The sequence below is a fragment of the Bubalus kerabau genome, chromosome 18, assembly GCF_029407905.1.
Source record: "Bubalus kerabau isolate K-KA32 ecotype Philippines breed swamp buffalo chromosome 18, PCC_UOA_SB_1v2, whole genome shotgun sequence".
Taxonomy (NCBI): domain Eukaryota; kingdom Metazoa; phylum Chordata; class Mammalia; order Artiodactyla; family Bovidae; genus Bubalus; species Bubalus kerabau.
The window spans coordinates 50,852,562-50,868,716 of record NC_073641.1 but is presented as its reverse complement, the minus strand read 5'-3'; the positions used below and the strand labels follow the sequence as shown (position 1 = coordinate 50,868,716).

The window sequence follows — 16,155 nt, the reverse complement described above, 5'->3', positions numbered from 1 at the left end:
GCACATATTTTCCTAAGCCACAATGGTCATTTATTTAATGAAAATGTATGAAATAGTATTTTAAATTACATTTTACAAGAAATAATACAAAATCATTTTGAAAGTGCCATAAACTCTTTTTATTCTTTTCCTGTTCCAAACGTGTATAATGTTTCCAAAAAGCAGTTGAAATATATGATCTTTATGCTGGATTTTGAATAAATTGCATTAGAAAAATAATTTAACATACCAATACAGTTAATGTGATTTTATGTTTGAAGATGGCTTATTTTAGATTTTTATTTTAAGTCTGTTCTAAGTGGAATAGTCTAGTAATTTACAAGTTTCCTTAATAAAAACCCCATCCGTTTCTAACAACATAACATGAATTTAGTTTTCTATTCAAACTACATGTTTTAGCCATTCACAAATAAAGAAAAATATTGTATCTAAAATAATTCATAAATTACATTTCAAGTTGACAAAATTTTTACACTATTGAAAAGTCCAACATAAATTTTACCTCCTCCTTGGAGTATTCCGTTATTACCTGAAGTAGAAGCTATCTGTCCCCTTCCATCCTAAAGCACCTTGCCATTTACCATATTGTATTAGGAGTTCATCTCACATCTCAAACAGGAAGTCAAACATGAAAACAGCAAGCATCATACTTAGTGTCTAGTACATACTCAATGAATATTACTTCTCACACTGAATCTACTTTCTTAACAAACTGAGAATTTCTTGAGAAACATATTAGTAACTGATATGGTCACCCACAAATATTTGTTGAATACAAGAAATAATGACTCCTTTGGCATTTTGGCAAGTAATAAATATCCTTATTTCTATAGAATTATGGCAGGAAATTGAAGCTTGTAAATCAAATCATATTCTTTGCCAAAGCCATTTTATATGTGTTTTGTATTTTTTTTTTTTTGGTAGTTCAGTTTAGAAAACAATGATAAATTTAAATGATTATGTGAAATTATCTGGAAGATACAGAGAAATCCTAGTTCTTTTCCACAGTTGACGTAATTATTGCTGACTCTTGCACAACATAGGTTTGAATTCTATGGGTCCATTTTTACTATAAATATAAATTAGAGTATGCATTTATTAAAATAAATAAATCTGAGGTTGACTCTTCAGATGCAGAGCCATAGATGCAGAGGGCCAGCTATGAAGTTATACTCAGATTTTTGACTTCACGGGGGCAGGGGATATCTACACCCCTAATTCCCAAGTTGATCAAGGGTCAACTGTATATTTTTAAATTCTCTATTGATAAATTCTATGTATTATCTAACATTTTCACTTTAGAAATCAGTTCCAGAAGACATATTTTAGGTAAATCCTTTTGATTATTGCATTAGCATCAATGATATATGATATGGACAGTGTATAATATGACCAGTATTATCCTATTGTGTGTGTGTGTGTGTGTGTGTGCGCGCGCGCGCACATTCAGTAGTGTCCGACTCTTTATGACCCCATAAACTGTAGCCCTTTGGCTCATCTGTCCATGAAATTTTCCAGGCAAGAATACTGGAGTGGGTTTCCGTTTCCTACTCCAGGGGATCTTCCCAACCCAGGGATCAAACCCGGGTCTCTTATGCCTCCTGTATTGGCAGGCAGGTTCTTTACCACTAGTGCCACCTTGGAAGCCCCATGCTGCTGCTGCTGCTGCTACTGCTGCTGTTGCTAAGTTGCTTCAGTCGTGTCTGACTCTGTGTGATCCCATAGACAGCAGCCCACCAGGCTCTGCCGACCCTGGGATTCTCCAGACAAGAACACTGGAGTGGGTTGCCATTTCCTTCTCCAAGGCATGAAAGTGAAAAGTGAAAGTGAAGTTGCTCAGTCATGTCCGACTCTTAGGGACCCCCTGGACTGCAGCCTACCAGGCTCCTCTCCCCATGGGATTTTCCAGGCAAGAGTACTAGAGAGGGTTATCCATCTCTAAATGCATTGGTTTAGTAAAATTACTTTATTTCTTTGATTATATATACATATATATGTATATATAAATCTCCATGGTATATCAAGATTAACATCCAAAAAATTCATGTTCATTTTCTGCCTTGTTAGTATAAATTCAAATATATAACAAAGAACATGGCTAGACTCTGTCATTAACAAGCAATGAAGTCATTAATTCTGTTGCTTAGTAGATATAAATGGATTTTTTTCTCCTGGTCCATAGATTTGCATCCTGATGAAAAATTTAATTAAAAAAGAATCCACAGACATATTTTAACATATAATAACCATTAGTCTATAAGATGGGGCTTCCCAGATGGTGCTAGTGGCAAAAATCTCACCTCTTAATTCAGGAGATGTAACAGATGTGGGTTTGATCCCTGGGTTCGGAAGATACCTGGGAAAAGGAAATAGCAACCCATTCCAGTATTCTTGCTTGGAGAATCCCTTGGACAGAGGAACCTGGCAGGCTACAGTCCATGCAGTCAGAATCTATTTCATTAAGTGGAAATAGATCTTTATATCATCACTTTATAATGTCACTAGATGTAAACTGAACTTTTATTTTTTATTTATTTATTTAATTTTTTTTTTAGGCAATGGCACCCCACTCCAGTACTCTTGCCTGGAAAATCCCATGGATGGAGGAGCCTGGTAGGCTGTAGTCCATGGGGTCGCTAAGAGTCAGACACGACTGAGCAACTTCCTTTTCACTTTTCACTTTCATGCATTGGAGAAGGAAATGGCAACCCACTCCAGTGTTCTTGCCTGGAGAATCCCAGGGGCGGGGGAGCCTGGTGGGCTTCTGTCTATGGGGTCGCACAGAGTCGGACACGACTGAAGCGACTTAGCAGCAACAGCAACAAACTGAACTTTTAAAAAATATTATTTTTTATTTTAAAAAGGCTCTTTGAAAACTAGAAGCACAGAACACAGGCTGTTAAAGTCAGTTAGGAGCTATGTCAAGGGAAAGCTTGTATTTAATAGGGAAAAAATAAAAGTGTATATTCAATAAATGTTTACCAAATAAATGACAAAAAAATCTTGAAAAAAATCTAAGGAATGCAGCAATTTTAGTGAAGACAAATGTATGGGAGAAAAGACATTTATGAGAAAGTCATGCTGGCAGGTGGGAGCTATACTTGAGTACCATATGCAAGTTTTGGCTGCCAATATGTAACCTGTCATGCTGTATGTGACTATAAGAAAATGTTTAGGTAAAATTATATAAATTATATATATATATATATATATATATATATATATATATATGAATGACTGCACTTAAGATATGACAAGACTTGGAGAATTTAAACTTTGAGCTAGAGTCACATGGCACATAAAATCAGATATTCCCAGAATTCTGTTACTGCATAGTTAGGAGTCAGAGAGGTATGTACTTGGAAACTGTACAACCATTTGAACTTCTTGACTGGCCCACATTATAAAAAGAGTAAGCAAAACCAGTCTTCTCAGGATTAAGGAAGCAAATGAAATCTAAAACAACTGATGAACTAACAGCTTAAAGTGAGTAGTCATTTTGATGCTGAATATTGTATATATAGGTACTTGGTACATTTTTAAAAATGAGAGAACAAATGTCAACGAAAACTTTGTCCTTCTCATTTGTATGTATTTATCACATCTTATATGTTTTTAGGGGCCATAAGAAAACAAAGCAAAAGAAAAATTTGAAATGACTCTGATCTTTCTAGAATGTTCTAAATTGTCTGATATAACCAAAAGAACAACGAAAAACTTTCCCCTTTCCCAGTAGGAATAAAGAAGAGTTTCTAAAATCATAGTGCCTTATGACATTGTTATGATTATATTCGTTTTAATTATTAAAACTTCTCTCAACCTCACATTTTATTTAAGAACCCGAAAATAAATAAATCGATTTGGTTACACTGCAAATTTGTAACACTGCAAATTTACAAATAAATCGATTTGGTTACACTGCAAATGCACAGCTGAAAAACATCTCCTTTACCTGAATCAGGCATCAGTCACAACAATAAATACCTTAAAGAGATAGGAAGATGATGCAAGCCAGTTTTCAGTAACTGGCATGATTAAAACTGAAGCAAACTGTGAACCTTATGCCTACCCTGCCCCAGAACATAAACAATTTATTTTAAATACGTGTACTCAGCAAATGTATGCACAATTTCAATGCATTTAGTGCTTTAAATAAAATTTCATCATCTCTCCATTTACTTCAATTCCCTTTCTTTTCATTGTAAGCATAAGCATACTTACCTAACAGGGCTAGAAGTAGAATCTGGGTCTCTTGCCATTACAGTACCAATGATTGTACCCACTTCAATATCTTCATGAACCTCAAACAGATAGGAGGATCTGCTGAAAACAGGGGGTTCATCCACATCTTCAATCGAGATTTTCACAATTGTTGTATCTTTAAAAGGTCCTAGGTAATAAAAACGTGGATCCACATGGGTATTTTCTGCTTCAACCTTCAGAGTATAAAGTCTTCGGCTCTCATAGTCAAGTGGCTGTATTAAGAATAAATAAGTAAATAAATCATCAAATTAGATAGAAGGCAATTGAATCATATGTCCTTTCCAAGTTACAGTATGACTGTTAAAGCCTAATTGAGTTCTGTCAAGTTGTTCGTTAACTGTAAATAATTAAAGTAATAAAAATATAAAATGAAACTACTTTTATATATTGGGTGGAATTCAGTTTTATTTTCATGTACTTGAAATGTAGCACATCAGAACATAGGAAAATGAGAATCTAAATCTTAGAAAAACTGAAATGGAGATTAATATCTATCTTATATGCTGGCAACCCATTATAAAACATGGGTTGGTGGATTGTGTGTGTGTTTGTGTGTATATGTGTGTGTGCTGAGTTGCTGGCTACAGCTAAATTTTTCAAAGCAAAAAATTCAGTAATCTTTTAAAGTATTTGCTGTGATATTTCCATTCTGTTTAACAGGCCCACGGTAGTACCTAAATTTGATGAAAGTTTGAAGACTAATACAAAACCTTTCAGCAGTTATGTGAAACACTGAAAATAACAACCTTAGGTAAAGAGAAAAATTCTGATAGTAATTGGTAATTAGGTTACATTACGAAACAAAAAGAAACTTAAGTATCAAGTTGGCCCCTCCTTTGCTGGTCATTGTCTTTGCCTACTTTGAACTTCGTAATAGAACCTGAGGAGAGTTTTGTGATTAACTAGTGGTTACTTTATGCAAATAGTATGCAGGACATTTTATTAGGACCTAAATTCTACTGGGCCTTACTTTTTCTTATAATGATGGTACTGATGCTGCAATAAAAAACTAGTTACCTTTAAATTGTATCACTGAGCATATGTGAGCAGAAAAGCTTAATTTATGTAGCAGAAGGGAAAATGTGAACAATGAAATTATCTTCCAATCCATGCTGTCTCTTTTCATTAGCAACTCTAATTATTGCTTCATACATCTGGATAGATGGCATGTTACTTTTTATGCCTCCAACTGTGATGATATATTGCTATTATTAGCTATTAGCTATTTTTAAGGAAACAATGTTAATAAGGGGCTTTAATTAATGTGACTCAGAAATACAATCACACATATATTACCTTGCCTTTTAAATTTTGTAAAATCTCAGGTTTCATGTTTTAATTAACAAAAGCACTGGGTCAGAACGTCCAAGGTGATCTTTGGCTTTATGTCCCTCATACTTATGCATTTACACTGGAACATGATAGGGATATTTCTTAATGGACAATGCTTGAGTGGATAACACATAGCAAAATATCTACTTTCTAAACAGATGATTATTTCCACGGCTGTTCTGCACCTTTTTCACAGTGATGATGCCCTCCTGTGTGTCCTTCTCAGTTATAATGTCAAACATATCAGTCCCATCACCATCAATAATTCGGTATTCTACTTCAGCATTTTTCCCAGTGTCAGCATCAGTCGCTTTTACGCTTCCAATGGCTGTGCCAACTGGGGAGGATTCAAGAACTCGAAGATGGATGGTGTCTGTACAGATTACAGAAAAGAAGAGAGAGAGTGAGATTTCCTCGATAGAATATTTAAAGGTAAAATGTGTATGAGAAAATATTATAAATCTTAAACTTTACATTAGATGTTTACTAATAAGTTGAATACATACAATATGTATAATATATAGTTTGGGGACAGAAAAAGTAGAAATATAGGGTGCTTGATCTGTGCTTACTAGTGAAACAACCTATACCAAGAATTCTGGTTTTAAAAAGAGTATGTTGTCTTCTTTTGCATTTGCATAAGTAACTAGAGATTAGCTTTGAGTACAAATATGTACCTGTATGTGTTTATACAATCACCGCAAATCACAGAATATACCACAAATATTTCTATATTGCAGTGAGTGAACATATTTTTAAATTGTTTTTCCTTTCTTGTTTTCAGTTATTTACTACTCAGTTTATTGCAGCTGCAGAGCAGAACATTACAAAATTCCATGCGATCAGCCGTAGTGGGGAGGAACCCCACTTCTGTTTGTGATGGGAGACACAAAGGATAGTCTGTGGGGAATACAAAGATGTGCTTCACAGTGTCAGTGTGAAAACACTAAATTCTGACAAACTCCCTTCCATAAAGAGCAAAACAAGAATTTATCTAAGCCCCTGACTCTAGTCGTGCTTCCAGCATGAACCAGCTCTCCTGCTAAATGAGATTTATGTTTTAGCACCTGATCATAAACTACATGCTTCTGACAGATTAATTGACCCAAAGCACACTTCTGATTAGAGCAGATTCTCGCTCATAAACCTTAAGTAATTCTCCTTAATATACATAATACAGTCCAGACCTCTTAGCTAGTCATACTCTGGCCTGACTATATCTTTCCTAATGTGTCTTTCCTTCTGTAACTTTCAGGAAAGCTTTATACCAAACTGGACTTTTCAAAGTCTTTCTTGCCAAAAATTAATTTCCTACTCTCTATATTTTCACATACTATTTCCCTCACATAAACTTCTTCCCCCATTGTCCTCAAATAATTATAACACAATTTACCAAATCTGAGAAAATGGCTCTCTTATGTGTTGAGTGTTTGAGGGGCTAAAGGCCCTTAAAATTCATATGTTGAACTCCTAAACCCTATTCAGGATCTCAGAATATGACTTTACTAGAATATAACATCTTTACAGAGGTAATTAAGGTTAAATGAGAAGGTTAGGTTGAGCCCTAATCTAACATGACAAGTGTTTAGACACCATCAGGCACAAGAGGAAAGCCCATGTGAAGCCTGGAAGAAGATGGCCATCTACAAGTCAGTGAGAAACTTCAGGAGAAACCACCTTGATCTTGGACTCCCAACTTTAAGAACTGTGAGAAGAGAAATGCCATACAGTCTGTGGTACCTTGCAGGGCAGCCCTAACAAACTAATACAGAGGCCAACAACTTCTCAGTTTGAAAAGTCCTTTCCTAGGAGACACCATTAGGACTCAGTTTCTACCACACCCTAGTTGGTCATTTAATGTGTATTTTTCAATTCTTTTTCTACATTTTTTTCTCTCCATTAATTTCTGGTTACACAACATTGACAGCAACTCTCAATTTAGTCCTTGGTTACTGTCTTGTTGGCTCTCTTTGCCTTTGCTATTTCTACTCCTAGAAACACCTATTCTTGGATAATAAGATGGTTCATCCTCTTTCTTCTTCAGGTGACTACTCAACTATGACCCCTCGGAAGCTTAATATTTTACTGGAAATGACCTTTTTGAGAAGGCATCACTCTTCCTATCACTTACCACTGCTAGGTATTATGTGATTTACTTGTTTATTTGTATGTACCATGAGGATATTAAACAAGACAGGGACGACTTTGCATTTTCTCACCACCATATTTCCATTGTATTTCTTTGAACGTAATAGCCACTGTGTACTTTTTCTTATATTGGATATCTGAGAAACTACCTAACTCATCTGTCAGGTCCTATAATTGGCCAAATCCAATTAAATCTTTTATACTCTGAGTGCACACTGCAGCCATATCACCCCTTTGAAAACAATAACTTGATCAATAGTTATTCAGAGCTTTGAAATTATTTGACAACTCACTTTGTACTTAAAACATAGATAGGCTGGCCCTCCATAGATTCTTATTTCCTGTCATTTTCACCCTTAATTAATAGTCTCCATACACTGGTCTTCTTTAGGTTTTTCAAATATGTTTTTCCTCTTCAATTTAATGCAGTTTTCTTCCTTATGAAAGATTTTCTACACAACTCTTTGCCTGGCAACCTCTGTCTCTTCCTTTGGATACACGTATGTATATGGCTGAGTCCCTTTGATGTCCACCTGAAGCTAGCACAACATTGTTAATCGGCTGACTTCAATATAAAATAAAAAAGCTTAAAAAAATCTAGGTGACTTCAAACAATAAAAATTTATTGTCTTACAGTTTTGAAAGCTAGAATTCTGAAACCAAGGTATCTGGCAGGGCCATTCTCTTCTCCACAGCTCTAGAGAAGATCCCTCTTTGGTTTTTCTAGCTTCTAGTGCTTGCCAGCAATCATTGGCATTCCTTGATTTGTCAATGCATCATTCCAACAACGTGGCCATCTTTTCCCTGTAATTTCACATTGTCTTCCCTCTGTGCATGTCCCTCTGTGTATTCTAATTGCCCCCTTTTTAAGGATACCAGTCATATTGGAAAAGGGCCCCAAACTTACATACCTCCTTTTAACTTGATCACCTCTATAAAGACCCTATTTTCACATAAGGACTTAAAGCTATATTTTTATGGAACATATTTCAACCCATAATAGGATACTCTGATGTGAAGTTAAATGTTATCAGTAATAAAATCCACCAATGTTCTGAGAAGAATAGCTGCAGAAATGCCATATGGAATTATTGTTTGTAAAGTTAAAAAAAAAAAAAAAGAAGAAGAGAACCCAAATGTCAAACAGCCTGAAAATAGGTAAATAAACTGTTACATTATCACACATCCTAACATAATATAAAATTGAAAAATATGAGCTATAGTTACATCAAAAATATGGATGAATCTTAGTTGCATTATATTAAGTGGAAAAAGGCAAATTTCAGAAAATTATACACAGTGGGACATTATTTTTATAAAACGTTAACAAGACCTCAACACTATTCTGTTTGGAAAACCATAAATACTACATATGTGTTTGTGTGTGTGTGAATAATCTCTCTCAAACACACACACACACAATTTGAGTATCTTGCATGTGAATGCAAGCTATTTTTAAAGTCCTTGTAATGCTTTAAAGTAGTGATACTTATGTTCTCTTATAGTTACTGCATGCTATATGAAAACATAAACAAGCAAACCCGTATACACCATAAATAATTGTCAAATACAGCTTTGTTTAAAAGTGTTATTAGTCTTTACTGGCACTTGATGGAAATAAATATCTTCCATTTAAAATTCAGGGCTTCCCTGGTGGCTCAGTGGTTTTAGAATCCACCTGCAATACAGAAGATGTGGGTTCGATCCCACATACATAATAACACAGAAAGAATCACAAGCAGAGTCAGCAGGAAAAAAAAACAACAACAGTGAAAAGCAACAATAACATAAAATTCAAAAGCAAAATCAAGACAAGTAAAACACTTTAGCTGGATCATATCAACAAAACAAATAACGTACAGTCATCAGGTGGAGCATATTTTTAAAATATACTCATTATGTTTTAAGGAATGAAAGTTATAAGATTTTTACTAGAGAATGAAAAGTGGCTTCCTATACTGATATGAAGCTAGACACAATATCTAGTAGTAGTCAAGGTTGAAGCAGTTAAAAAATAATGGATGGGTTAAACAGAAAATTAAAATCACAAAGGACAGATCTGGTGAGCTAGAGGACAGTGGAAGGAAGTCCACATGATTAAAAATTAATATATAATTGTGAGGTTGGGAAAAATAAAAGACATGGATCAAAATGTCAGTGGACCTTTCAAGGTAACCTCTGATCCTAGAAAGATACTGAGCAATGTCATCAAAATTTGATGATAAAGTTATTTTGAACCTTGAATATTCACTATAGCCACAGTATTAATCAAGTATGATAGCCCAATAAAGATAGTTTTAGACTCAGCAAATTTCTTTCCCTTTGGCCCTTTTAAAATAACCTGATGTAGAATATATTCCAGGAAAACAAGAAGTTAAATCAAGAAACAGGAATACAGAAGATCTAGAGAGCTATGTATCTGAATTAAGAAAATGAAAAAGAACTGTCTGGGATAGCAGACTTTCCTGAACTCCAGAGATGAGCCAGCCCATGCTGAAGGGGGAATACTGATGGACCTAGGTTTATATCTCTGAATGTTGCTAGAATTAAGCTAAGTGCTATCAGGTTTTTTCACTAATAACTTTTGAATAGCACCTCTAAAGTGCAAATCTGTAACATCTCTGAAAATACAACTTTACTAAACAGGATCTTTGTCAATAGTGGAAATAATTCCATGGAAAATAAAATATCTGGCTTATTTTCTCCTAAGACTTTTAAGAGCTGGTGTATGCTTTGGTTTACAGTTTTGAACTAAATATTCAACTTTTACATGTTGAATGTAAAACATGTTTTACATGTTTAATACTTTGTATTAAATTTAATAATTATGTTTACATGCATAATACTTTGAAAAGTGCATTTTAAAAATTATAAAGAATTTTTTTAAGACATGGTTAAAAATTTATTAGATATATTTACTGCTTCAGTGAAAATGCTATTGGGATAGAAAGGCAGAGAGGAAGGGTGAAAATGGTGGATATAAAAGAAATTTCATAACAATTAAACTTGGTGAGATAACCAATAGAGAAATTTTGAAATGTGTTATATTAAGGGGAGAATAGATTGAGATGCCACTGAGCTCCATTTTCGAGAATGATGAAAAGAAGTCAAAAGGAAATCTACAAAAATTTTTAAAATAACAAGAAAATATTACTTAATTACAGTTAACCTAGGTGAACTAAAAAGAGTAACAATTTATCGTTTTCTGTGATGATTAGAGCTATGGGGAGGAAGAACAGAATGGGTGGCTTATTTTCTATTTTAAAATTTTATCTATGAGTTTAATACTTTGGAGCAAGTTATTATTATTATGATTATTATAATTGGCAACACCATGTGGCCTGTGGGATTTTAGTTCCCTGCCCAGGGACTGACCCACAACCTTGGCAGTGAAAATGTAATCCTAACCAGTGGACTGACAGAAAATTCCCTGAAGCAATTTTTTTTTTTCCAAAAAATTAAATAGAAAATTGTCCTGATGAAATTGGAGATTATCAGGTTATGGTAGAAAGTTTCTGCATCATGGATCTTTTAGCAGGGAGATAGAAAAAAAGAAAAAAAAAGTGTTTTTGTTTGTTTGTTTGTTTCATTAATTTTACCATCTCATAGATTTCACTGGGAGTATTGTTTCTGGGAATTTGTTCTCCCACTTTTTATTTTTAGTTTGGACTTTTTTTGAGATTGCTGTAGTTTTAGGCACCGGCTTAGAGTCTGAAAATCTGTCTGCTTTGAACTTGTCATTAGTATAGTTCTGGTCAAGGATCCAAAACCTTTTATTTCTTTGTTTTATTCTTTCATAGGTGCAGAGACTGTTCCCATCAGGTTATTTCATTTTCATGAGAGTAAGCATTATCCATGTTAATTTTCAGTGCTTTCTGAGGTTTGGTAGGGAAGTGATCATTCTCCATTGATTCATATTATGTTGTTGTTCAGTTGCTTAGTAGAGTCCTACTCTTTGTGACCCCATAGACTGCAGCACGTCGGGCTTCCCTGTCATTTCCTAGCCCCTGAAGTTTGCTCAAACTCATGTCCATTGAGTCGATGATGTCATCCAACCATCTCGTCCTCTGTTGCCTTCTTCTCCTCCTGCCCTCAGTCTCTCCCAACATCAGGGACTCTTTGCAACCCTATGGACTGTAGCCTGCCAGGCTCCTCTATACATGCACAAAAATATATTTATTTTTTTTGAAACACTAATCAAATTGTTTTCAAGGAGTTCTATTCTTTCCAGAAAAGCAAAGACTAAGATTGAGCTCATTCATTAAAAGACCATAGATTTAGTTCCTCTGTTAAATAATTCAGATAGTCATACAATAAAAAACATATATGTTGTATCCACATATAGAACATATACATTCATAATTGTTATGATTATATGGCTACTTCAGTAATTCATTTATTCAATAAATCTTTATTCAGTGCTCACGATGCATAGTTAGATAACACTTTCTCTGGAATTGTGTTTATGCTAAGAAACCTATTCAAGGATGAGATTTATTGCATCTACTTCAAAGTTTAAAAAGTGCATTTCTATATTTTAAAGGTATGAGAGAGCTATTCATTCATACTCTTAAATTTATTTCCAAAACTCATCTGTTGAACACAGGTATGCTAGTTTGTCAAGCAAACTGAAATTGCTTTAATGAAGAGCTTGCAAAGGTGTCTACCATGTAAGGGGAGCAGCAGGAGAGGATCCAGAAAGGAGACAGACTGTACTGCACTCACTGTCAAAGGCAAAGTAGCACCTGCCATCCATCTTACATTTCATGTTTCCTTTAAGGCATCTATTTGCATGCTTCTTATTTTTTACCTTACAGTTGATGAAGCTTTAATTATGTGGTACGCTTTCCTATCAATTCCAATTTATGGTTGTTTCCAATTCATTCCCAGGTGTCAGATTGAATCATTTGCTCCTCTTTTAATGTTTAGGGCAGATAAATATTTCTTCCCGGTGAGTATGTTCTTAGTTTGGTTATTGACTTAAGCACAAAGGCATGAATGCAAGGAGGAGAAAGGCAATTACCATTTCCAAATTGCCTGTGCAAATTTGCATTTAGAAATAAAACCTAAATGGTGATATTGCAAAGAATACTTCTTAGGGACTGGCCAAAAGATAAGGCTACTTAAATAAGTGTATTCTGAGGCTATTATTGACACCCTCACACAACATCTAAATTTTCGTTTATTAATGATTTTAAAGAATTTTGATGCACTTTTTTTTTTAATTTTGATTCAGGACTAAATATTCCAGGTCACTTGTCCTACTAAAATTTAATCAGTAGGACCTCTGCACTTGAGTATGAAAAACACTGCAGATTTGTTTACTAGAATTAGAAATAACTGACAGCTCATATAAGAGACTTAGGAGGAAAGGCAGAAGATGGGCACAGTTATAGCTGTGACAGGGTGACCTCCTCAGGGGCAACAAATTAGATGCCAGAAAATGAATGGGAGAGCAAAGAGGGCAGACACAGGTTTTGAATCGTGGCAACAAATAGCTGCCGTTTGTTGATTAAAAAAAAAAAAAAGTTTCAAAGAGATATAATTTGACTCTTTCTTTTGTTTCCTGCCCTTATTTCTATTCACATTTACATTAAGAACCTCTCTACTTTTCCAGAGTTGTGAGAATAAAGCACCACACATGTGAATCAACAAAATAATTTAACATTAGTTTAATTTTTTTATTTGCTTTGCATATAATCTTGTTGTAACATCTCTACGCCGCATAATAATCTCAAACAATACTTGCTCTAAGAAAAATGACACAATTATGCACGTTTATAAACCATTCTGTTGTATAATGTTTAAAAGATGTTTTCTAATGAGCTTAACAGGAAGAAATTAAAAACAAGATAAAGCTCCTGAGAGGAAACTGCAGAGTAGTTAAGGAAATTATGCAATGCTAAATGGGCATTTAGGAAAAGCAGAGGAGAGCTCAAAGTCACACCAGAGACTGACAAGGGACTGAGGCTTTGGAACTGAAGACACTCAGCAGAGGAAAGGCAGAAACCTAAATCTGTGAACACTGGAGACATGATCACGAACTTAGCTTAAGGCATTTAAGTTAAATTAGAGCAAAACAAGATGCTGCAAAGTGTCTTAGTTTCCTGTTCATGTCATTGAAGAAAGCAATGGGACAAAGCTTTTAGAGACGCTGTCATTGATCCCCAGAGTCTAGGGAATCCATCTTGATTCATTTCTTTGAAATTGTCTCCAAGTTAATTGGCATCAATAGATACATACAACTGCAATGTGTAGGAACATAAAAAGTATATAGAATCGGGAAGGTTAAGATAACCTTAAATGAGTCATTCATAAACATATTGCATTGTACTAGGTATTCAGTCGCTTTGCAATGTGTCTCCCCTGAAATTATAGGCTTACTAAAAACTTTTAACAGCATTTGAGCCTAAACTAATTTGTACAGCTAGCTTTATTTCTATAGATCTTTATCTGTACCTACCCAGGGGTATTTTCCAAGTGTGTTCTAGAGGACACCGTAACACAGAGGGGCTTTGAATCCCATTTAACAAAATGCTAAATCATTTAGTCTAAGGTAACTTTCTACAGGATTCACTGGAGAGTTCCAGGTGGATTTTTGTATAATTTCCACACACTATGTTTTTCTAGAAAATTATATATTTCAACATATTTGGAAACTGTATATTTCCTCAGTTGTGTGAGTACCTGCTGTGTGCATGCTAAGACACTTCAGTCACGTTCAATCCTGTTTGTCTATGTACTGTAGCCAGGCTTCTCTGGCCATAGGATTCTCCAGGCAAGAACACTGGAGTGGGTTGCATGCCCTCCTCCAGGGGATCTTCCTGACCCAGGAATCTAACCTGCATTTCTTGCATCTCCTGCATTGGTAGGTGAGTTCTTTACCACTTGCGCCACCTCGGAAGCCCATTTCCTCAGTTATGTCACACTAAATGTTGAACTTAGCTGAGATGTCTATTCTCACGTATGTTTCACATGTGTATATAGTTCATGATCTACTAGATATTTAAAAACCCACAGTATATATTATTCACTACGTATTAGGTATTTAAAACCCACCATCTTTTTGCAGGCATCTTAATTTAAAATGTTCGAATCAGATTGAATCCCTGCCTCTCTCTTCACACAAGCTCTTCTGGTAGAAAATGAGACTGTATCTTTTGCTCTCTTTCTCCCTCAAACCTTTTGTCGACCTAATTACTAAATCCTATGGCTCACCCACTTAACTGTATCTCAAATCCCTCCTCTCCTCTGATTCAGTTCAGACACTCATCAACCCTTGCTCTTCCGATCCAAGCAATGTGCTCTGTTGCTGCCAGAATAATTAGACAAAATGAAGAACTGTATGTAGTTGGTGCTTTCTTAAAAAATGCTCCCTTAGATACTACAGGTAGCATTTTATTTTTGTATCAACCCTCTTCATGATGCTTACTTTGCTATATTTCCACTCTCATTTTGCACAGCCTCTGCTACAAATCCTGGGATCTGGCCATACCAAATCACACGCATTTTTCCAAATGTCACCTTTGTTCATTCTGTCCTCCCTAACAGAAATGCTCTCCCTCTCAATGCCTGTCTTCTTTCCTGGAAAATACTTAAATATTTTTCTCTTTTCTGGTCTCCTTACATCTGAAGAGTTGATCATTTTATTATTTGGGTGTTAAATATATTTATAGCATAAATGTTTTGTATCATTCTCCACTTATATTTCTGTAAATAAGCTTACACGCATATGTACCTATATGTGCATGTATATTATATTTATGTAACTTATGTATAACTTACATCTACAGACAAAAGCAAACAAAAGAGTGAGGGAGACAATGTGTGTGAGAGAATCTACAATGCAGTAAAATAAAACTGCATGTATATGTGTGTGAGAAAAAGTGTTATGACTTTATAATCTTTCAAAATGCAAATGATTTATTAATGTTTTGTTTATTTCTCACTATAATATTATTAGTTATTATTTTTTATCATACTTCCTTCCATGTAGTAGTAAGTGTTTAATAAATCAAAGAATGCTTTAATAGCATGACTTCTTTGTAATTCTCCCAAATTATAGGTACTAGGAGCATAGGGAAATCCTACAAATATATGTGGATATTTTTGTGATCACAGTAAAAATCAGAGCCATTATCTAACCTATATAAATAGTAGAACAGTGCTTTTGACTGTAATAATATCCATTTTTTCTACATTAAAAAGGGGGGGAAAGAGACATTTTTAATTCCATTCCCTCCTTTCTCAGGCTAAAGCATCTTCCTTGGGACACACCTGACTATTGCTCTACTTGAAATGTGTTTGATAATTTTAAAATATGCAGATCAGCCTGGGGTCTACATTACCTTAGAATCCCCAGTAGAGGAGAAGCTGACTCTATTTACAAAGTGAAAATCCGCACTTATTAAA

General features: G+C 34.8%; 1 protein-coding gene across 1 annotated transcript in view; it reads right to left on the bottom strand.

The window, feature by feature from the left end:
- The window catches only part of CDH10 (cadherin 10), a 192,795-nt gene that overhangs the window by 23,004 nt on the left and 153,636 nt on the right, over positions 1–16,155 (bottom strand). The window contains exons 6-7 of the mRNA XM_055554902.1: positions 5,781–5,968; positions 4,222–4,475 (exon numbers count right to left, since the gene is read on the bottom strand). Coding sequence (XP_055410877.1) covers positions 4,222–4,475; positions 5,781–5,968 — 442 coding nt within the window. The remainder of the gene's footprint in view (positions 1–4,221; positions 4,476–5,780; positions 5,969–16,155) is intronic.